Raw genomic sequence first — 25,543 nt, 5'->3', positions numbered from 1 at the left:
TGTGAAACAGCTTTGGAAAAAGACATTTAGTATTTCGGCCTTCAGTCCATCATCCTCTGTTTCAGTACCTTTTTGGTCACAGAGTGTGTGGACATTTTGTTTTGATCCACCTACCGCTTTGACATAAGAGCAAAATTTCTTAGGATTTTCTGCCAAGTCAGCACATAGAACTTTACTTTCGAATTCATTTAACGCCTCTCGCATGGCCCTCCCCACATTACATTTCGCTTTGCGTAATTTTTGTTTGTCTGCAAGGTGTTGGCTATGTTTATGTTTGCTGTGAAGTTCCCTTTGCTTCCGCAGCAGTTTTCTAACTCGGTTGTTGTACCACGCTGGCTCTTTTCCATCTCTTACGATCTTGCTTGGCACATACTCATCTAACGCATATTGTACGATGGTTTTGAACTTTGTCCACTGATCCTCAACACTATCTGTACTTGAAACAAAACTTTTGTGTTGAGCCGTTAGGTACTCTGATATCTGATTTTTGTCACTTTTGCTAACCAGAAAAATCTTCGTACCTTTTTTTAATATTTCTATTTACGGCTGAAATCATCGATGCAGTAACCGCTTTATGATCGCTGATTCCCTGTTCTGCGTTAACTGTTTCAAATAGTTCAGGACTGTTTGTCACTAGAAGGTCTAATATGTTATCGCCACGAGTCAGTTCTCTGTTTAACTGCTCAAGGTAGTTTTCAGATAAAGCTCTTAAAAAATTTCACTGGATTCTTTGTCCCTGCCACCCATTATGAAAGTTTGAGTCTCCCAGTCTATATCCAGCAAATTAAAATCTCCACCCAGAACTATAACATGTTGGGCAAATCTACTCGAAATATTTTCCAAATTATCCTTCAGGTGCTCAGCCACAACAGCTGCTGAGCCAGGGGGCCTATAGAGACATCCAATTACCATGTCTGAGCCTGCTTTAACCGTGACCTTCACCCAAATTATTTCACATTTCGGATCACCGTCAATTTCCTTCGATACTATTGCACTTCTTATCACTTTAAACATGCCTCCCCCTTCACTGTCCAGCCTGTCTCTGCGGTATACATTCCAATCTGAGTTTAGAATTTCATTACTGTTTACATCTGGTTTCAGCCTACTTTCTGTCCCTAGTACTATGTGGGCATTGTGACCGTTTATTAATGAGAGCAGTTCTGGGACCTTTCTATAGACGCTCCTGCAGTTTACTATTAGCACATTAATATTGTTATTCCCTGCCGCATATTGTCTACTCCTACCTTGCCGCATCTCAGGAGGTGTCTTGTCGGCGGGCCTAGGGAGGGAGTTCTCTAACCTAAAAAACACACATGTGCACTCCACACATACTCCGCTACCCTTGTAGCCGCTTCCTGCATGTAGTGCACGCATGACCTATTCAGGGGGACCCTACATTTCTCCACCCGATAGCGGAGGTCGAGAAATTTGCACCCTAGATCTCCGCAGAATCGTCTGAGCGCCTGGTTTAAGCCTTCCACTCGGCTCCAAACCAGAGGACCACTATCGGTTCTGGGAACGATACAACAAATAGCTACCTCAGATTCCACCCCGTGAGGCTTTCCGCCATCACCAACTCCACTAACCGCCTGTACGAACTGAGGATGACCTCTGAACCCAGACGGCAGGAGTCATTGGTGCCGACATGAGCAACAATTTGCAGTCGGGTGCACCCAGTGCTCTCTATCACTGCCAGCACGGCCTCCTCCACATCTCGGATGAGACCCCCGGCAAGCAGACAGACCTTCTTCCCTGACCTTTCCGCTATTTCCCTAAGGGGCTCCATCACCCGCCTAACATTGGAGCTCCCAATAACTAATATACCCCTCCCCCCATGTGCCTGCTCGGACCTTGCTGAAGGAGTGGCCACATGTCCACTCACAGGCAGAACGGGCGATGCCACACGGCCAGCCTCCACACTGACCCTCCGCCTCATGCGCCGCGAATGCCGCTGAACCCGCCACTCCCCTTGGGAAGAGGGTGGCCCAACCGCGCCCGGTACCCGCAAAGATGTCTTGAAAGCAGGGTCAGTGGGTGAAGCATGTAACACCTGTGGTGTACCATGCAACGCACCAAACTCCCCACTGCAGCTACACTCTGAGGCAGCAGCCTGAAGACGGCTAACCGCGGCTTCAACACATTCAGCTGTTCGCGAACAGTGGCCAGCTCCTCCTGTGTCCGTACACAGCAGTCACACATCCTATCCATCCTAAGAAATCAATTTACTGTAGAGAGTTAATCAACTTATAACTAGACTGCTAATTCACTAAAGGCGGCTGATAGTTGACTAAACTGTGGTTACTAGACACTTCCTGTAGAAAACAATGAAAATAGCACTACCTGTCTCTGGACTGTATTGAAAACAAACACTAGCATTACTGGCACTATGGCTGACTAAACGGACTCTCTCTGACTGTATTCAAAACAAACACAAAATCTATGGAACACTATTACTAGCACCCAACAATTAAAGCTTCCTAAAAGCAAAAACACACGGAAAAAGAAGTGACAAGTAAGAAAAATAGAGTTAATACTTAAATTAGCGTAGCTTGCTGCACAGTAGACATGACGCAGACGGCAGTTACGACGACACTGACACTATAAGATTATTGAACGACTCATTGGGATTTTGAGTCTGACAATGCAGACACTTCTTCAATAATTCAGGATTGCCAGGTCTCTGTAAACAGGTTTTATGATATCCACAACTGCTGCTGGGATAGAATGTTTATGGCTGTATGACCTGTTTGAGTACTGGGCATTGCGGTAATTGCACCATGAACCAGATCTAGGAGGGCAAAGATGGTGTACTAGTTTATCATCAGCTGACAGTCTCTGGAAGAAAGTAGCCCATACTGCCTGCTTCATTTTCAACAAATCCTCAGTATTATTTCTAATGGCAATCTCATAATACTGTTGTAGTTCATCAATCATTTTGTCTGTCAGCCTGCTTCTTATGGTCTTACCACCTGAAAGTTTCTTGTCTCTCAAACTTTGTTTCAACTTCCTCAATCTGGTACCCATCGTCTTCCGGACATGACCAACACATTCCAGTTCTGTGATCAGCTTCTCACCATAAGGCTGAGCGGCTACTACACTGTTATATGCATTTGAGTCTGCATAACCTAAGAACTTAGTGTAACACACTCCCCTTTAGTTTACAGATCGATTATAAATTTCAACAGCTGCACAGGCCTCCGTACGACTAGTTGTCCTTCATAATTTCTGTCACAGATATTCCCTTCTTCATTCCCTGATTTATACTTATAACAATGTTTGGTTAAAATCTGGAAATCTATTAGCGTTCCAGTATCCACACTGGTCACTGTAGCAACAGAATTCTTAGAACTGCAGCTGCGCTTCTACTAAGTGCCCCAAAAGCTACTGATATGTCAATCATACCATCGTTTATTTCAGCAGCTTCATTTGCAGCACCCTTAATTGACTCACATGCAGCAGATTTCACAGTAGCTCCAATAACTCCTGCATACTTGTCCATTTTACAAAGTGGGCGTGGCATATACATCACGACACACATTGTTTCTGCTGCAGTGTGTCCTTTGCCAATAGCTCTCAATCCATAAAACCACCTAACATTTATGTCAAAATAATTATCTTTACACTTATCAGAATTCCAAAATGAATGAGTATATTTACAACTGGCAGAATTAATGATAAGTTTCCTGGCTAGTCCATTTGATACCTCAATGTCTTCATTTAAACTAACTGGCCCTCCACATACATACAGCACACACATTCACATAACACCCCTGTTAGGATGTGTAAATGTATCAGAATATAACCTAACCTACCATTTACATGAGTTTTGTTTTGAGATAACTGTGTTATCACTATGTTTTATTTTAATCTTCGAAGCACTAATGGGTGTTTCTCTAGATACTCATGAGTTTGCCAGTATTTCATTGTCTGCAACTTCACACACCACATGCTGAACACAATGTTTCTCTTTATTCAAAAATTTATTACCATGAAACCCACATTTCTTAAAAACACTTCATTTTGGAGTCATACTTTTTGAGAGATTTACCAGTCTATTCATCACTTTTCCTCGGAAAAACGTTAGCACTTTGATATACAAAGCATGTTTATACTATGAAAAGATACGATACTATTTTTGACAGTGCTACCAATACAAACACATAATTTAACCTTTATAACACAGCAATCCACAGCTTTCTACAGGGTAGTCCATTGATAGTACCCAGGCCAAATATCTCACGAAATAAGCTTGAAATGAAAAAACTACAAAGAACGAAATTCGTCTAGCTTGAAGGGAGAAACCAGATGGCGCTATGGTTGGCCTGCTAGGTGGCACTGCCATAGGTCAAACTCATATCAACTGCATTTTTTAAAAATAGGAACCCCCATTTTTTATTACATATTCATGTAGTACGTAAAGAAAATTGAATGTTTTAGCTGGACCACTTTTTCACTTTGTGATAGATGGGGCTGTAATAGTCAAAAATGGTTCAAATGGCTCTGAGCACTATGGGACTTAACTTCTGAGGTCATCAGTCCCCTAGAACTTAGAACTACTTAAACCTAACTAACCTAAGGACATCACACACATCCATGCCCAAGGCAGGATTCGAACCTGCGACCGTAGCGGTCGCGCGTTTCCAGACTGTAGCACCTAGCACCGCTCGGCCACTCCGGCCAGCTGCTGTAATAGTCACAAACATATAAGTATGTGGTATCACATAACATTCTGCCAGTGCGGATGGTATTTGCTTCGTGATACATTACCCATGTTAAAATGGACCATTTACCAATTGCGGAAAAGGTCGATATCGTGTTGATGTATGGCTATTGTGATCAAAATGCCCAAGGGGCGTGCGCTATGTATGCTGCTCGGTATCCTGGACGACATCATTGAAGTGTCCGGACCATTCGCCGGATAGTTACATTATTTAAGGAAACAGGAAGTGTCCAGCCACATGTGAAACATCAACCATGACCTGCAACAAATGATGATGCCCTAGTAGGTGTTTTAGCTGCTGGGGCAGCTAATCCACACGTCAGTAGCAGACAAATTGCGCGAGAATTGGGAATCTCAAAAACGTCGGTGTTGAGAATGTTACATCAACATCGATTGCACCCGTACCATATTTCTATGCACCAGGAATTGCATGGCGATGACTTTGAATGTCATGTACAGTTCTGCCACTGGGGACAAGAGAAATTACGGGACGATGAAAGATTTTTTGCATGCGTTCTATTTTGCGATGAAGCATCATTCACCAACAGCAGTAACCTAAACCGCCATAATATGCACTACTGGGCAACGGAAAATCTACGATGGCAGCGACAAGTGGAACAGCAGCGACCTTGGCAGGTTAATGTATGGTGTGGCATTAAGGGAGGAAGGTTAATTGGCCCCCATTTTATCCATGGCAATCTAAATGGTGCAATGTATGCTGATTTCCTGCGTAATGTTCTACCAATGTTACTACTAGATGTTTCACTGCATGACAGAATGGCGATGTACTTCCAACATGACGGATGTCCGGCACATAGTTTGCGTGCGGTTGAAGCAGTATTGAATAGCACATTTCATGACAGGTGGATTGGTCATCAAAGCACCATACCATGGCCCGCACGTTCACCGGATCTGACGTCCCCGGATTTCTTTCTGTGGGGAAAGTTGAAGGATATTTGCTATCGTGATCCACCGACAATGCCTGACAACATGCGTCAGTACATTGTCAATGCATGTGCGAACATTACAGAAGGCGAACTACTCACTGTTGAGAGGAATGTCGTTACATGTATTGCCAAAGGCATTGAGGTTGACAGACATCATTTTGAGCATTTATTGCATTAATGTGGTATTCACAGGTAATCACGCCGTAACAGCATGTGTTCTCAGAAATGATAAGTTCACAAAGGTACATGTATCACATTGGAACAACCGAAATAAAATGTTCAAATGTACCTACGTTCTTTATTTTAATTTAAAAAACCTACCTGTTACCAACTGTTCGTCTAAAATTATGAGACATATGTTTGTGACTATTACAGCACCATCTATCACAAAGCGAAAAAAAGGTCCAACTAAAACATTCATATTTCTTTACGTATTACACGAATATGTAATAAAAAATGGGGTTCCTATTTTAAAAAACACAGTTGAAATCAGTTTGAGCTATGGCAGCACCTTATAGCAGGCCAACCATTGCGCCAGCTGGTTTCCCCCTTCGAGCTAGACAAATTTCGTTCTTTGTAGTTTTTTCGTTTGACACTTATTTCGTGAGATATTTGGCCCGGTCACGATTAATGGACTACCCTGTATATAAAAAATTACCTATTTTATTAGGTCTTGAAGTAATGCATGTAAAAATTTTAACATTTTCAACTGGTGTAGATTATATTTTAGAAAATAATATAAAATACTTCCCACGCAAGTTTATAAGTAATATACATATCATTTTATTTGGAAAATTGCAAATTTTATAATCAGATAAAAACCCAAAAAAGTGAAAAAGAATGTTTTCCCCTTCTAACTCCCCTTAAAGTTATGAAAATGTGCAAGCTTTTGGAGCCAGTGGCTTCTTCTTCTGACAGAAACAATGAAGGGGAAGGAAAAGGGAAGAAAGAAAAGGATTGTCAAGGTTTAGGAAATGGGGAGAGTTGCAGAAAAGCTGCAGAGAAACCCATGCCAGGACACACTTACTGAATGGGATGAGAAATATGTAACTAAACCAGTCCATCTCTCATACCACCAGCAGATGTGAAGTATTCTTGTGATTGGTAGTAAGTCATAAACATTAAATTATTTTCAATGTATGTTCATATGTAATACTGCACGTACCTTTGAGGTATCATTGGGCCCATTGGGAAGAGGATCAAAATCAGGCCACTCCTTTCTAATTATTTGGAGCATTTCACTAAATGAGACCATCTTCCCATCATTCCATTTGTTGCCGCTGGAAGGCATGTACTCGATAAATCTTACATCAACATTTTTCTCTTTTGTTAACTCCACAAAACTGCACACTTCATCTTCATTAAAACCTCGCATTACAACACAATTTATCTGTGGAAGAAAGACACCATTAAAAACTTGGTATCAGATAAAGCATGGTTTAAACAGAGTTTGAAAGACTTTTTGATAGGTAACTCATCCTACTCTATAGATTAATATCTTAACAGTGGCTGTTAGGCCAGCTTAAATAAGAATGTCTGTTAGATTTCAGTTCTGAGAGCACTTTGTCATAACAGTCAAGATTATGTACTTTTTGTTTGATAAATTTATTAATAGTGCATAACAATGTTTCAGTTTGACAGTGTATCAATTCTGAAAATATTAGCTGTTCCAGTTTGTATTGTAGTCACCTAGTTTGACAATATCCTGACAAATGATCAGGGTATTCAAATGTTTTATATTTTTTATGTTATACTTTCTGGCATGTTACTCACCCATGAGAACCATCTCATGTTTTGGGTCTTGGAACAAAAGCTGAATCTAATCTAATCTAACCTACAAAATAATGGTTCTACAAGTCTGCTGTTATATTTGTATACCTCACTGATTCTGTAAAATTAATCTTTTTCTCTCTTTTTAGAGAATGTGGGAATTTATCTTAGCATGCCAAGCTGTTAACCTTCTTAACAATTTACGAAAATTAAGCTACATACATCTCCAATCTTTTTTCCCACTCCAACGCACACATCTTTTGCTGAAGGTATTATTTTAACTATCACATTAAATTAAGAAGCTTTCTTGAAACTGTGCTGCCATTTGTGAAACAAAGTTAAAAGTGTTCTCAAGATAAAAGGTCTTCACAAAAGGAGCATTTAGTATCTGTGCAGGTGGTAACACTGACAGCCTTCATATAAACAAGCCCAAATGGTAGAACATCCTGCTTTACACATACACGCAATGGCAGAAAAAAGGAAAAGAGCACACCTTTCATTCAAGCATTGAATATATAAACTAATGAGACAAAACACTATGACCTCCTGTTTGATAATGTGTTTGTCCACTGTTGGAACACAATACAGCAGTGATTTTGTGCGGGACAAGTTCAACAAATTTCAGGTATGTTCCCAGCATTATGTGAGGTATGTTCCCAGCATTATGCAGCACCGCATGTCTAAGCACAGGTCATGTAATTCCCATAAATTGGAGATCAGTGGTTACTGGGTGCAGAACTGGTATCTGATAGCATCGCAGATGTATTCCATCAGATTCAGAAGGGGTGAATTTGATTCTGGCCTCGTGACACTGAAAGTCATATTGTTGAAACATGTCACCTTCATTAGGGACAGGGTGCGGACAGTGCACAACAATGTTCACACAGAACAAAGCTGTTATGGAGCCTTCAGTTACTACCACAGGACCCACAGAAGACCAGGTGAATGTCCTCCATAGCATAATATTGCTCCCACTGGCCTAAGTCTGTAGCAAAGTGTACCTTTCAAGCACCAATTCACTCTGTTGACAGTGTATGTGCACAAAACCGTCAAGCAGGTGTAATGCGAAACACGAATGATTCAACCAGATGACACATTTCTATTGATTCACTGCCCAGTCTCAATGCTCCTGAGCCACAGAAATTGTAATTCAACAGTGTTGTCAACATGGGAACATACAGGGGTTGTCTGCAGCAGAGCCCTATGTTTAACAATGTGCAATGAATGGTGTGCTCTGAAATACTCGTGCTTCCACCAGCACTGTGTAGCTTCCTCAGCCGAATGTCATCTTTTTCAAAGGAACCATCCCAGAATTTGTCTTAAATCATTTAGGGAAATCAAGGGAAACCCAAATTTTGGTGGCCCGATGGGACTCGGGTCCGTTGTCCTCTCAAAGGCAAGTCCACTGTCTGACCACTGTGGTGGCATGACTTAGTCTTAATTAAGCCAGAAAATCTTGGGAAATCCTTTCATGAATTTCACTACAATTTTCTGCTCTTTTGAAAAATAATTTCTTTTGGCTGTTTTGATGTTGTTTAGCATGTTTAAATAATGATGGCAGTCTCTATAAAAGGGCAGTTTGACTTTTAAGTTTAGTTATACTGTTTTAAACTACATCCTTCATCTATTTGTCCTCCCAGAAGTGCTATAGGATATAACTTGAAGACTATGGTGAGGTGGTGGGGGATAGTCATGTGTTGAGGAGGAGGTGCTGCCAGAAATGAAGTGTGTGAGGTGACGTTATTGACACTGCATACAGGGAGAATAAAAATACTCTATTCCATATTCATTCACGATCTACGTCTGGCCCCCATATGGTTTCACTTTTCTCCAATAAGAAAAAAGAAATTGTCAGTAACTGTCTCTATAAGGTCTTAAAAGGAAACAAACAATAGAAAATCTAGGCTGGAATAATGACCATATTATAAAAAAGATACATTGCTATTCACTGTATACAGGAAATGTTAGGTCACAGACAAGCACAACAAAAAGACTACTAAACACGTAAGCTTTCGATCAGAAAGTCTTCTTCCTAAGTGGACAAAACACACACACACACACACACACACACACACACACACACACACACACACACACACGACCGTTGTTTCTCCCATGATGCGCAGTTGCTCCCAGTCTGGCCCTAGCAGCCAGAGACAGTGGTCATGTATGTGTGATCTGCAGTTGCACGCATGTGTGTGTGTGTGTGTGTGTGTGTGTGTGTGTGTGTGTGTGTGTGTGTGTGTGTGTGTGTGTGGGAAGGGGGGGGGGGGCCTTGCACCAAAAGCTTACGTGTTTAATGGGAGGTGTATTCTTTTTTTTTTTTTTTTTTGCCCTGCCTCCAACACAACATCTACACTATACAGTGAGTGCCAACCTATCCTTTTCATAATACTGTTGTTACCACCTTGCCAAGAGGCATATTGTGGAGAAATCCAAAGGGCTCTACTAATTTGTACAAGAGGAAGGAGAGCACAATCTCAATGTAAGTTTTTAGAAAACTGGTATGTGCATTACTTCTGCAAACCTTTCAGAAAGGACACGGTATGCACTTCATTCAGCAAGATGAGTAATAAACAATATTAGCAATACTGCATCAAACTTGTTCACTTTCATCTTTGGATTAAACATTCGATTTCAGAGAGTACAGAATTTGGCAGAATCAAATTTTGGGGATATGTGGAACTGGGACAATGGCATATTTTTTACCCATTCAACAAACTAAGCACTGCTGATTGCTACTTTATTGTGTCTGCTGCTGCAATGCATATATGAAACTGTAAGTGCAGCATCTATGATGGAATAAAATGTTATACAAATGAAACAACCAGGCACAGTGAAATAGAGTAGTATGGCTCATCATTTCGGTCTCATAGATTAGCAGGTGTTGACTTGAAAGATAATACTTAAGAAGTTGAATCCAAAGGAGAGGATGTACCGTATTTACTCAAATCTAAGCCGCATTTTTTCCGGTTTTTGTAATCCAAAAAACCGCCTGCGGCTTAGAATCGAGTGGAAGTTCTGAAAAATGTCGGTAGGTGCTGCCACAACTAACTTTTGCCGTCGAATATATGTAGCGCTACACAGGCTTCGTAGGCACAAAGATAAATACTGGCGCTAAAACCTCTGCGTCAGTAAATAAATTAAAAAAAAAAGGTGGACGACGATTTTCATACATTATCCAACGAAGTAAATATAAATTCCGTATTGTTCATCATCGAATGTAGCAGAACTTCAATGTATTACGAAAATCCGACTGGCAAGACTGTTTCGGATGTTTGTCAATATGGCCAACTCTACGTTCTGAATTTTTTCCTACCTGTGAGAAGAGATGGTTGCTTATAGGAACCTGATGAAATGTGAATCACATGCAGTATTCTCTTCATCATAAGAGTAATACAAATATAAACATGTTGCCATGTATTCTTTCGTGTTTGCTGCTATCTTATTTAAATCCTGTCTGCCTAATAAACTACGAAACTAGAGTGAGACAACAGCAAATGCGGAAGAATATACGTATCGTGTCATGTTTATATTCGTATTATTCTTATGCCTAATAGTGATACAGTCAGAAATGAAGCACGGCAACTGACTAGATTTTTAAATCTAAGATGACTCTAATTTCTGTGCAGAATTTGATGTACTAAAGAAGCGGCCGCAAAGATTTTCAAATGGAGATAAATTTTCGCCTAACTCTCATTCAGAACATGTTCTATCATACGCAGTCTATTATTTGGTTCTTGTTGATCATTATCAAAGAAAGCAGCAGTGTAAGTAACAACAAATAGTAGTCTCTTGCCATTGTTTCGCTAATGAGATGATTTCTCTCTCTTTTTTTTTTTTAATTTTAGGCGGTGGTAGCGTGCATAAAAGCAAGCCATGCCGCGAGCGACGACAGACCGCAAACACGCACTATCAGAATGCGACAAACAATGCATGACACAGTACAGTAATGTATTTTCAGCTTAGAGTGACATAAACGCCTATAACAAGGAAAACGGCACTTATCAGATCAAAGCAAAATAAGCAATTGATTCAAACCAGACGAAGCACGTGAAAAAGGAAGGGTACCAGTATAAATATGGACGGAGCGCCTGAAGCATAGCAAAGGCTACCTGGTAAATCTTAAGTGCTAAGCTTACGACTTACGACTTACGACCTAAATTGTGTCTCATATTACAATGGACCGACTTTGTTTCGATTTGGAGGTGCGGCCTAAAACTTTTCTCTCCCCTTGAACTTTGAGTCTCAAATTTCAGGTGCGGCTTAGATTCGGGAATTTTTTTTTTCCTTCCTTTATTTCGAGTCTCATTTTTCAGGTTTGAGTGCGGGTTGGATTTGAGTAAATACGGTAGGTGATATTTCAACTAATTCTGACTATGAAATAAAACAAAGTACAGCAGGGAGCTCTGACGAATCAAAGAGCAGCGATGAAGATTCTGATGAATAGTAAAGTATGAGTTAAGAAATAAGATGCTACTGAGATCGTAAATTTTTGTTGTGTTGATGAATCTGTTAACAAACATATTCAAAAATGCACTGAAACATTGGCACATGTAGTGTTGGGAGGTGATAAACTGTCATTACTGTTAGAGGAGCTCCGTATTTCTTGCTGTTCTACTCCTACATGACACTGTATCTGAAGGTACAGAATGAATCTTCACTGGCTAGAGAAATGGGTAACACAATTTTACAAGTCTCTGCTGTCATGTAATCTCTTCAGGGAAATCATGACTGTACTAAGATTCGGTTTGTGGTTGACAAGGTCAGAGTCATTAAGAAATGCAAGGCAGCTACCATGTCAGTCCTAGAAGAGAGAGACGTAGCAAACTGTCAAAGCACGTACATTCCCGGTCCATATGTTTGTGGTGATGTACTAACCAAGTAATACTGAAGTGTGATCCAAGTCGCACAAATATGGCTTTACTAATAACCTCCGAACAATATGCCTCTAAGGACTCAACAAGACACAGAACACTGATGTGCACATTACAAACTAGAATCACACAGAGAGACAGTCAGCACTGTTCCACACCTATATATGTGCGAGTCGCCAGCAGATGGCACGGCAGGGACCGCGCCACATGCTTGGCTCCCAGAGACGGCCTCCAGCAGCCAGCCTGCAATGATCAGTGGGTGACAAATTTAAAGACGCATGTACGGCAACACCACTCTCGGTGCACTCACACTGACACGTACTAGTAGCACGATACAGCAGTGATGAGCAGTAGTACCCCTCCTGCCTTGCGCGCCTTTTATCTGGCCCTACAATTTACTTTCCTAGACCCACACAAATGCCTGATCCTCCTAATTCAATTTGCTCTGCAGACTATTTAAAATTCACAAAGAAAAAGGAGCCACAATTGCACTTTGTGTGCCAGTTACTTTCCAATACACTGGCAACAGCTGATCTTATTTAAGAATACTCAACTTTCGTAGCTATACTTACAGCACATCGTTTGCTTCCTGGCCTAAATCGAAGTGAACTACCAGCCCCCCTGCCCCCCTCCCCCCCCCCCCCCACACACACACACACACGCCCCTCCCCCACCCCTCCCCCCCTCTCCCCCCCTCCCAATCAGCTAGTTGTGTGCTGTTATCTCACGTCACACCCTAGTCTATGAGTGCCCAGCTGTCTGTCGCCTGACCCCTCTACTTGCACCCCTAGCTAGCCCACAGATGGCTCCCCACTCTCCCACGAGCCACTAAATGCTTCCCTCCAAACCCCTCCCATCTCTCTCCATCCCTCATATTGCCTCAACCCACCCCATCCTACCCCACTCTAAAGCCCCACCTCACTCCAGAACACTCACCATGGGCCAGTAAAGAGCTGGCAGTTGAGCGACCACAACATAAGGAGACATGCATGCGCATGTGTGTGTGTGTGTGTGTGTGTGTGTGTGTGTGTGTGTGTGTGTGTGTGCGCACGCGCGCGCATGTTGTCCCTACAGCTAGAAAAAGACAGTGCATTCTGGAAGCTCGCCAAGCAACGTACCTTTTAGTTTGGAAGGTAGAAGACGAGGTACTGGTGGAAGTAAAGCTGTGAGGATGGGCCGTGAGTCGTGCATGGATAGCTCAGAGGGTAGAGCACTTGCCCACGAAAGGCAAAGGTCCCAAGTTTGACTCTTGGTCCGGCACACACTTTTAATCTGCCAGGAAGTTTCATATCAGTGCACACTCCACTGCACGGTGATAATCTCATTCTACATACCTTTTGTTTGTGTGCCTATCGATGAGACAGTGCTTCTGCCTTTTGGTGAGCCATCTCCTTTATTCCTAAATAATTCGTAATTTTCAACAGAAACTTTCCGTACGCTATTATTGCATCCTACATTACAATATGCAATTTCCACAATATGTGGTCATCTGTGAATATAATGGGGGTAACAACTATAGGAGACCAAAAACTGACTGCAGTAAGCAAGTTCAAGTTATTGTACGCTGCAGTAGTTACGCAGAGGTGAAGAGGGTCACACAGGATAGGCTAGCATGGGCAACTCCATGAAACCAATCATCAGATGGAAGATCACAACAATAAAAACATTTGATTCAGCATACACCAGACTCCAAACAGCGTACACAACCTGTATGCTCAAAAACACAGAAAATCATATTGGTTCCACCAGCAGGAAACTTCAGCCCGTAATTGTTATGGAACACTGCGGCGATTTTGTTCATTAATAAAACCCAAAACTTTGGAGTAGTAAGAGAGTATTGTTGTAACTTCTTATCAACCTCGTTACCAAAATACATATTAAGAAGACTGGTAAATTGTTATTTTAAAGGGGTCACTTCAAAGCGCCATGGAAGTATTTGAGCAATGTATAAAATTAGAGAATCGGTGCACAATATTGAAAGCCTATCTACATTATCTATATCTGCATGACTAGTCTGTATTCACAATTAAATGCTGGCAGAGGTTTCAGAGAACCACCCTCAACCTATTTATCTACCATTACACTCCCCTACAGCATTTGAGGAAAAACAAACACTTCAATATTTCCGTACAAGCTCTCATTTCTCTTATTTTATTATAATGACCATTTCTCCCTATGTAAGAAGGCTCTAACAAAATATTTTCACATTCGGAGGAGAAAGTTGATGATTGAAATTTTAAGAACCTGCTCCAGCAAAATGCTTTCGCTTTGATGACTGCCACCCCAATTCACATGTGATATCTGTGGCATGCACTTTCCTGTTTCCCAATAATACAAAATGAGCTGCCTTTCTTTGAACTTTTAAATGATGTCCTCTGTCAGTCCTATCTGGTAAGGATCTCACACCATGCAGAATACTCCAAAAGAGGACAGACAAGTATAGTTGTAGATAGTCTCTTTAGTAATCCTAATCTTCTAAATGTTTTACTATTAAATCACAGTCTTTTGTTTGCTTTCCCACCACATTATCTATGTGAGCATTCCAATTTAAGTTATTTGTAAATGTAATTCCTAAGTATTCAGTAGACTTCACAGCCTTTAGATCTGCGTGAATTATCATGTAACAAAAATTTAGTGGATGACATAACAATTTTTATTATTTAAGGTCAGTTACCACTTTTTGCATCATATGGATAGGTAGCCTAAATCATTTTGAAGTTCATTTTGATCATCTGATCACTTTACAAGACAGTAAATGATTTGCAAGACTGTAAATGATAGCATCATCTAATAGGACTGCTCAGATTCTCTCCTAAATTGTTAATGTAGATCGGCAACAGCAGGTGGTCTATAACACTTCCTTGAGGAATGTCAGATATCACTTCTGTTTTACTTGACGATTTTCCATCAATTACTATGAACTGTGACCTTTCTGACAGGAAACCACACATCCAGTTGCACAACTGAGACAATACACCATAGGCACACAATATGATTAGAAAATGCTTGTGAGGAACTGTTTCAAAACGTCTTCTGGAAATCTACAAATATGGAATCAAATTGAGAGCCCCAGTCGACAGCACTTATTACTTTGTGTGACTAAAGAGCTAGCTGTGTTTTAAAAGGTCAATATTCCTGAATCTATCTTGGCTATTTATCAATGAATCATTATCTTTGAGATAATTCATAATATTCAAACACAATATATGTTCAAAAATCCTAATACAAATCAACATTAGTGATATGAGTCTGTTATTTAGTAGATTACTCCTCTTTTCTTTCTTGAGCATTGGTGTGACCTGAGCAACTTTTCAGTCTCTAGGTATGGATCTTTATCAAATGAGCAGCTATATATGATTTCTAATAGAGCTATTGTATCAACATTCTCTGAAAGAAACATAAATGCTTTATGACACTGAGGAGAGCTACTACTAAGTTACTCACAGTTGCAGTTGTTCTTGATTTGAATACTGCAATAATAACTTTGTTGTCTTTGGTGAAGAAATTTCAGAAATCCGTGTTTAGTAACCCTGCTTTAGTAGCACTGTCATCAGTAACATTACCACAGCTATTGCGCAGTGAAGGTATTGGTTGTGTCTTGCCATTGGTGTACTACACATGCAACCAGAACCTCTTTGGATTTTCTTCCAGATTTCAAAACGAAGTTTCACTATGGGAACTATTAAACACATCTTGCACTGAAACCCACCATAAGTTTCGAGCTTCAGTAAAACATCACTAATCTTGGAGATTTTGCATTCTTTTAAATTTTGACATGCTTTTTTTCATTGCTTCTGCAGCTGAGTTTTGATATATTTTGTGCACCACCCTTTTAATTTATTTGGTATCCTTTCAATTTATTTGGTATATATCTCTTAATTGATGTCGATACTATTTCTCTGAATTTAAACCATCTCTGGTCTACACTTACATAGTCGGACTTGAAGGAGTAGAGACTTAGTAGAGACCGTCTCCTTGGAAGGCATCAAGTTAATTTTTATCTGCTTTCTCATTAAATGCCCTATTGTGTAGGGCTGAAAATTAATAGAGATAAGGCAAACAGAATGTGCAAAGTAAGTGGAAATTACTCGTCTCTTCCCCGATTACAGTGCAATAGAAGATACTACAAGATGTTGACAGATTGCCATAGCTCGGTAGCTTTATATGTAATAATGAGGTCACAGATGCAGAAATCACCAGCAGAACTGGAAAATCAGTCCATATGGCAATTAGGTCTGTAATATGTCAACAAAGCTTTGACTGTACTCCTTTATTGTTTATATTTGTGAGACTTGGAAAATGTCAGTAAAATCAGCACACAGTCTCCATATTTTTCACCAACAATGCTAGAGATGAATTCTGAAGATGTTAACATAACCAAGTTATAAACGATGAAGTGCTGAGAATACGAGGTCTACACAGCCTGCACAAAATTATTGTTGAAAGAAGACTGAAGATTGCAGGTTATGTTCTACGCATGTAAGGTGGAAGAATCCCAAAATCAACACTGTTGTGGAAATCAATGGACAGATACAGGTGTACAGGAAGACCTTTCAACACCTGGAACTTTTGCAATGAATCTTCAATGCATGGACACAAACTTGTAGGAAGGTGAGAACTTGGCAGCTGATCGAGTGAACTAGTGGAAACCAGTCCCTTGTATGGTACACAGCAAATCTGAGTAAGTTAGTAAGTAAGTAAGTAAAGTAAGTACAACTGGGGATTTTGCAAAACTGTTGGATGATCGATATTATTGTCTAGATTTGACACTGTTGGACTTCTACCTTTTCCTTGATGTGTATTCTTCAAATTGTGAGTTTTATGAGAAAGCTGATAGGTACTTACCAATCAATCTTCCCTGACACGAACTGACATTGTCTCTTTATAAATTCTACTGTGCTAACAATTATCTACTGAGAATCCTCGACTAGGTCTCCGCAGCTCAAATGAGCCAGTTTCTTTTAAATTTCTGTCTTTGGCTATAATTGTCTTCCAAGTATGGTGACACAACATCCTGTCATGAAACTTTTGCCTTTACACTTGTTTACTTTTCTGGACACTGCCTTTTTCTGCACTGTGCACCAAATACACTATGTGAGTAACGCCCAATCTCCAACAACCAATCGTGAACTGTAAACAGTTGTACACTCTGCCAGGGCACATAACAAACAATTAACATTTGTGTTTTAGTGTTCTAAGCTGTGAGGTCATCAGCGGACAAATAATTTAGTACCTATTCCTGGACAGCCGGAGTGGCCGTGCGGTTCTAGGCGCTACAGCTGGAACCGAGTGACCTCTACGTTCGCAGGTTCGAATCCTGCCTCGGGCATGGATGTGTGTGATGTCCTTAGGTTAGTTAGGTTTAATTAGTTCTAAGTTATAGGCGACTGATGACCTCAGAAGTTAAGTTGTATAGTGCTCAGAGCCATTTGAACCTATTCCTGACGTGCAGTTGTTTGGAACAATGACTGACATGATCCAAAATATTGCTTTCTTTTATTATAGCTTCACTTTTATTTTGTCTAATGATTACTAATTTCAGTATCAAACTCCATCATCAAGCCTCTATATGATCAGAAAGCATAGTGTATCGTTAAAATATTGTTTAATAAACAGATTACCATTATATCATCATTCCTTAAAGTAATGTCCAAAGTGGAAGGACAGATGATTAATTTTGAGTATATACTAAAGTCAGAGTACTGAACGGGATATGAAAGAAGGAAAACCAGAAGGGCAGTGAGAGACGGGTGCCTTCTATCACCTTACTTCCTTAATATGTTCATCAAGGAAGTAATAACAACAACAAAGAAAACATGACAAGAATCAAAAGGTAATTTCTGGAATACTCCAAGGAAATGTGATAGGACCATTACATTTACAGTGTATATAAATGATCCAGTAGAAAGTGTCAGAGGCTCCTGAATATTGTTCACAGGTACTACACTTGTCCATCAGAAAGTAGCAACAACAGAAGGCAGTATCAATTTGCACAATGACCTGCAGAGGATTGGTGAATGATGCAGGCTCTGGCAGTTGACCCTGCACATAAATAAATGTAACAAATCACACACACACACACACACACACACACACACACACACACACACACACACAGGAAAAGAAATCCAATACTGTACAACTTCACTATTAATGACAAATTACTGGAAACAGAATTTACCGTAAAATATCAAGAAGTAACTATCCAGAGCAACCTTAAAGTGGAATGACCACATAAAACAGCAATAGAAAAGCAGATGCCAGACTAACATCCACAGGAAGAATCTTAAGTGAATGTAAATTACCCCTATGTCCTTACCCAGTACGACTGACAGAAGAGAGAAAGAAGATCCAATGAAGTGCGGAGTGTTTTGTCACAGGATCATTTAGTCACTGTGAGATCATTACAGAGATGCTCAGCAACTCCAGTGGTAGATGCCATAAGAGAGCAGTTGTGCATCACGGAAAGATTTACTACCCAAATTTCGAGAGAGTAGTTTCCGAGAAGAGTCTGACAACATAATAGTTTCTCTCACATACAATTAACGAAATGATCACGAGAAGAAAATTTGAGAAGTTAGAGATAATACAGAAGCGTACTGACAGTCATTCTTCCCAAGCACTGTTCACAAGTGGAACAAGGCAGAGGGGATCAGTTGGTGGCATGAGACGTACCCCCTGCCACACACAGTTAAGTGGTTTTTGGAGCATGATGTCGATATGGAAACTTAATTGCATGCATATACACTGCAGATTGACGACATCGCAATAGTAAATCAGAGTAGGAACTAAATAAAATGTTTCAGGCCTTAAATCAAGAAATGGTAAAACTAAAGCTAAAAATGAATACAAAGAAGACAAAAGTTATGGCTACAGACAAGACAGGAGGTGGAGGTAGGACTGACACAAGAACAGGCAATGAGCAACTCAAGAAAGCAACTGAAATTCACTATCTCAGTAGCATTTTGCAAGAAAACAATCAATATTTCAAGGCATTCAAGAAAAGAATAGCACAGGTGAAGAGTTCCTTCCAAAATAAGAAGAAGCTGCAACTGAATAAACATATCAGCTTCCACATTAAGAAAATATTTGTAAAGACATTTGTGTTGAGTGTTCTGACACACAGATGCAAAATCTGTACATTAGAAAAGCCAAAGGAAGCTCACCTCAAACCTGCTGAAATGTGGTTCTGGAGGAGAAGTACAAGAACTAGCTGCATTGACAGAAAAATTAAAGGAAATAGGAGAGAAGAAAGAACCACTGACAGTTATAGGCCAGAGCAAAGCAAAATACACTGGACACTTAACTGGAGATGATAATTTTTTAAAAAACATTTCTGAAGGCAAGATCGTAGGTAAGAAAACAAGGGGATGACTGAGAACATCCTACTTAAACAATACGATCAATGAATGGGATTTTCTTCACACATGGAGATGAAGACAACTGCTGAAGAGAGGAAGCTGTGGCTGCAGAGACAAGGTTTAACCTTTTGGAAGAGTAAGGACAAACTAATACAAAATATGATTCTGCATGGCAGCTACATATGGAATAAATGACAACTTCTTGTGTGCATTCATCAAGTCACTTACCCCAGTAGGTGTCTTATCTACTAAAAGTAAAGGTCACTGTTGTGCTTTCAATAGATGTGAACTGCACCCTGAAAATGGTATGTCTAGTTTGCAGTTGTACAGAAGCTTTTTATTTTGCAAAATGGTTCAAATGGCTCTAAGCACTATGGGACTTAACATCTGAGGTCATCAGTCCCCCAGACTTAGAACTACTTAAACCTAACTAACCTAAGGACATCCCTGCCTGAGGCAGGATTCGAACCCGCAACCGTAGCAGCAGCACGGTTCCGGACTGAAGTGCCTAGAACTGCTCGGCCACAGTGGTCAGCTTTTATTTTGCAAAGAAATTTTTGATAATAAGATGAACTGATGCTGGTACTCGCTACTGAAACCAGTAGTACTTTGACACAACAAAAGTGTGACTACAGAATTAAGAATAATTTTTCCAAACAATCGAGTATTTTTTTCAAAACAACACCACAATAGAGGAAACTTATTTTAAACTAAAGACACAAAAGAAAAAAAGAGAAACTGTAAAGATCTTGAGTCTCATAAGACTCTCTTTGGAGGAAAATATAAGATACTTAATTGGTAAACTTGCAAGGCATACTTTTTTATGTTGTATAAACTATGAAACTGTTAGCATTGTCAGCTAAAATTTACTTCTTCTGTCTTAATATACCTTCCTTCACTTACAGCTGCAGTGTGCAGACAGCGGTGAGGGTGGGAGCGGGGATGGGGGCGAGGGTGAGGGCATACTGCTTTAAAATGGTGATTCTTGTATTGATATTCTTAACAACAGATTTATATCTTTTGCTTATGAAAGTCTGCATGCGATGACAGATGCACTAGTAATACCTTCACAGGGTCGTATTCAAGTTGCAAGGCTAGATCTATGCCAGCCATGACACGCTCCCAGCCTTTCCTCCTCGTGATCTGGTTGTAGCGTTGGGACTGCAGGGTGTCTAAGCTGATGTTCAGACCGTCAAGCCCTGCCCTCTGCAAGGTAACCAGCTGTCTTGCCAATATGAGGCCATCGGTTGTCATTAAGACACTTTCGAGATCTTTTATTTCCTTCAAGGCACCTGTGAAACAGCAAATTATTCTAAAGAAACTGAAACAAATAATTTGTAACATTGCTGCTGCATATGAAACAAAACTCCAGTCGATAAATTGAAAATACAAATTCCTTAAAAGTTAACTGTACATTTGCCCTAATACAAAGAGATAAGAAGGGTTAATAAACTGAATTGGAGAATGCAAGTTAAGATAGCAATGAAAAAATAATTAGAGGCATAAGATCACCTACTGCAACAGGGAAATGGGAATCAATATGAACCATTACCCAGCTACTGTCAACTGATTCCATGTCTCCATGCACACTGTATAAACCACTGTGGGTTTGTCCGACAAAGTACATTGTTGTACCACACATTATGGTTTTTCCCCATTCAATGCTCATGTGGAGTGTGGGAAGAATGATTCTTTAAATGGTTCTGTGCATGCTGTATTTAATCTTGCCTTCATGGTCCCTATAGGAGTGATACATATGTGGTTATTGTATAATCCCTAAATACCTCGCTTAATACAGGTTCCTGAAATTTCATAAGTTGGGTTTTGTCATATATTTGGCATCTATCTTCACTTGTCTGGCATTTCCAATTTTTAGTAGCTTCTTGATGCTCTCCCATGCATCAAATAAATCTATGATCAATCATGCTACACTATTTTGTATACATTCAATGTCTGCCATTAGCCTTATTTGTTATGGGTCATACTTAAGCAATATTCTAGAATGGGCCACACAAGTATTTTGTAAGCAATGTCCTCTATAGACTGATTGCATTTTCCAGTATCTTACCAACGAATTGAAGTCTGCATTCTGCTTTGCCTACAAGTGAGTCTATGTCACCATTTCATTTCATCCAGATTTTTGAATGAGTTGACCAATTAAAACTGTGATTATTTGATAATGTAGTCATACAATACTGTCTTTTATTTGTTTTGTGATGTGCTCCAATTTACATTTCTGAAAACTTAAACTCAGTTGCCTATCTTTGGACCAATTTCAAATGTTATGATCTGACTCAAATTTGTGCAGATTTTTTTCAGGCAATAATTCATTATAGACAACTTCATCATCCAGGAAAAGTATGAGGTTCCTTATAATATCATCTTCCAGAACATTAAGGCACAACATTAATGTAATGGTATAAATTACTATAACTGTATAAATAAGTTTATAAGTGTGTAAAATACATAGAACTATTTGTTACAACAAAACATTGTACTGGTATACTCAGCAAGATGTTAAATCAGCAGATAGCTACATTTTATGTTCAACATTTTGTGTACAGCATATATGCTGGAAAGAATTTATACCCAAATTAAATAAATCTGAAGAAATGGTAGTGTGTCTCTGGAAAAAAAAATCCATAAAAACTCATACAGTCCAATATGCTATTATTGTACTGTTACTGAAATATAATACAAAGTAACTGAATTCGATGAACATTCTCAGAGTGCAATATGCCTCAGAGTGAAATGCACAGTAATGTCAACATTATTTTTCAAGGCTATGTTTGTGAAAATGGATGACAGCAAACCACACATTTTGTTCTCAATCTGTGGAAGCATTATGCACTGTAAAACACTGTACTGCTGTTCTACATAAAAGCTGTCTCATTGCCAACATCTTTCCCCTGCTGGCTGTTCTACACTTCTCACCATTGATTCAACACGTTGTAAGATATTTTATGCTGTATGACACCACAGTCCAATCTGGTAAGGATAGCATAAAAATAATATATGAATTTCAGTATTGAAACTGGAACAGCAGAACAGCTCTCATCACACTGGATATCAAATCGAGGTTGGATTACAGCCATGGGTACATCATTTCATGCTACTCAACTGTATGTCATATGTCAGAGTTCTTCAACTGTAGTGGCTGGCGACTGGTGGCTGGCGACTGGTGGCATACCCATCTCCTGGAATCCTGTGAACAGACGTTCTCCACAGGTGACAGATTTGAAGAAAATGCTGGATACGGCAACAGTGGAACACTCTCTGTATCGAGGTAGCTCAGTACAGCTCAGGTGATGTGTAGTCTTGCATTATCCTGTTAAAAGATAACAACACGGAGCCCTTGAAAATAGGGCACAGCGATAGGCCTTAACAAAACACAAATGCAATGGCTGCTGTCCAAATTACTGGCTATGTGAACCAGAGGTTGTGACATGTATCCAGTTGCACCCCATACCATCACATCACATGCTGGACCTGCATGTGAATGACAGGTACAATCTGGCCAGGTCTGTTGGCATCAGAGCCTCCACACACAAGTACATCAATTGTGACGATGTTGCAGAACCGAGACTCATCTGATATGATGACACAGTGCCATTCCTGTGACTGGCATTGTTGTCTGTTGCACCGCTGTCAGTTCAACTCTCTCTAGAGCTGCATTAAAGGGCTTGACAGTCTGTGCTGCTCCAGATGCCATCACATTGTCTGTGTGGATACTTGTCTCACTGTATACAAGCCCACTTCCTGGCTAAATGTACACAACTTCACTTCAGGATCATGTACGCATGAGCGAACACTTGTCTGCCCTCTCAGGTGCTAGTTGGGTGGCACTACTGAGGCCCTGCAAGGCATTTAGCATGGCCCTCCTGAACCTACCGATTCTATGTTCGCACAAAATGAGATTCTGAGCAATGCAAGCAGCAATATAGTGAAACAATAAACCAGAGTCTCAGCAGACCATGAGCCTGCCACTGCCAAATCTGGAATGCTGATAAACATTTCTCCTTCTTCCATTATGCTTAACACGGTCTTCGTGTAAACAACCAACACTGAAATAGAATTTCTGAATGAGAAACCCGCTTTCTTGCATACAGAATATGCATGGGAGTGCTGAAAAGTAATGCCACTGAATTTTTTATTCTGTTCTCAATATCGGTCGAGGTATGACACGTCACGCATATTACTTGGTCAACTTTCCCACTTCACTGACTCGTGGCACACCCCACTCCAGCAAACAGATGTAGTCGCAATAGGCAGCCCACTCTGACCAGAGATTGTGAATATGTTTACGGTGCACTTCGAGGAAGAGGCCCTGATGTCATCCAAATAGAAATCCATCTTCTTCTTCTTCTTCTTCTTCTTCTGTTATTTACACACTTGTCATCTGGCCTCATGGAAGAGACAAACTTCTTGACTTCTTTGTACATCTGAACTCCACACACCACAAAATCAAATTCACTATGGAGATCAAAGAAGAAGCAAGACTACCATTCCTGCACATCATAGTCAGGAGAATAACGGACAGCACCCTGTGCCACAGCGTGTATCTGACTCTATACAACACATAAACTCAGTTCTCCCTATGGCACTGTGAATAATTTCAATAACAAAAAGTGTGATGAATGTTGCAGCGTACATTTAATTTCCACTTTGGCTTTGCATTCAAGATCAGTCTTTGGTTAATTTAATTATATGTTCATTAGATTTTGGTTATAAGGCACGTTTTGCTGCCTACTGTTTCATCTCCAAATGCTGGAAACAATCCATGGAGGAAAAGGAGTATGTAAGACATTGGTGGACCAGGTTGGAAGAATCTGTGAATTTCAATACTCTGTAGAAGAGCTCAATCATTTGAAAATAACTTTCAGACCTTGTGGCTATTCTAACAGATATACATAAGGCACTACATTCTAAAATATTTGCATCTTTCACTGAAAAACAAGCAACTAGAGGAAAAGTTCTCTTGCCATTTGTAAAAACAGTCGCAGATCGCGACCTCCGAGTGCTATGAAGAGAAGGTATTGACGCAGTGCTTAAACCAAACTGAAGACCACAACAGCAGCAATACTCAAGTAAATTGCTATGCAGTAGTTTCAGTGAATTTGACAATGATGTGGCTGCTTTCATGGTGGCCCAGTCATATTGTGGGGTAGGGAATGCCAGTGACAGGGCTGGAATTGTAGGTGACAGATGGATTTTTGGCAAAGCCTTGTATCAATACCTCCTTAATTATTGAGCTGAAAAACTGTAAAAAACATCCATACAGTAAAATCACACAAAAAAATTTCCTATTTCTGCAGGTATTGTGCCTTCTGTTTCTTTTTCATTACAAAAACTTATTGATTCAATTTATAAAGTCACAACTATGTCACTGTGATTTGTGTAACACACATTCTGGAACATGTTCCAGGAATGTCATGAAACAGACAGCTTTAAATACTTACTCTAGCTCATCTTTCAAGACTTGCATGCCAACAACAACACCATCTATCCAATCTGTTTTTATTTCTCTTTCATGTAAAGATTTCTCCACAAAGGATATCATGTGCCATGTAGGCAGTGCAAGAGGAAATTCCACACTCACATTTGGGCAATCAAGTGGATTCTGTGTCTTGTCAGAACCAAGTACAATCAACCCAATTTCATCTTTACCACTGGTAAATATCTGGAAACATATTAAATGGTAAAAATAAGTTTTGTTTATAACAAGTTGTATACCAATAAAAACATCACACACAGATACTCTTTATAAAATTATTTAATTGGATGGATAAAAAACCTACTCGCCAAGCAGTGGCAGAACACACACATAAAAGACTGTTGTGATAGGCAAGCGTTTGGAGCCAGTGACTC

At 40.0% G+C, this 25,543-nt stretch overlaps 1 protein-coding gene across 1 annotated transcript in view; it reads right to left on the bottom strand.

Annotated features, from left to right (window-relative positions):
- LOC126460020 (molybdenum cofactor biosynthesis protein 1-like) overlaps window positions 1-25,543 on the bottom strand; it is an 87,529-nt gene that overhangs the window by 40,873 nt on the left and 21,113 nt on the right. The window contains exons 2-4 of the mRNA XM_050095896.1: window positions 25,135-25,355; window positions 20,741-20,996; window positions 6,833-7,057 (exon numbers count right to left, since the gene is read on the bottom strand). Of these exons, the coding sequence (XP_049951853.1) occupies window positions 6,833-7,057; window positions 20,741-20,996; window positions 25,135-25,355 (702 nt within the window). The remainder of the gene's footprint in view (window positions 1-6,832; window positions 7,058-20,740; window positions 20,997-25,134; window positions 25,356-25,543) is intronic.

The sequence above is a fragment of the Schistocerca serialis genome, chromosome 1 (genome assembly GCF_023864345.2).
Source record: "Schistocerca serialis cubense isolate TAMUIC-IGC-003099 chromosome 1, iqSchSeri2.2, whole genome shotgun sequence".
Taxonomy (NCBI): domain Eukaryota; kingdom Metazoa; phylum Arthropoda; class Insecta; order Orthoptera; family Acrididae; genus Schistocerca; species Schistocerca serialis.
This window is presented reverse-complemented; position numbering and strand designations above follow the sequence as displayed.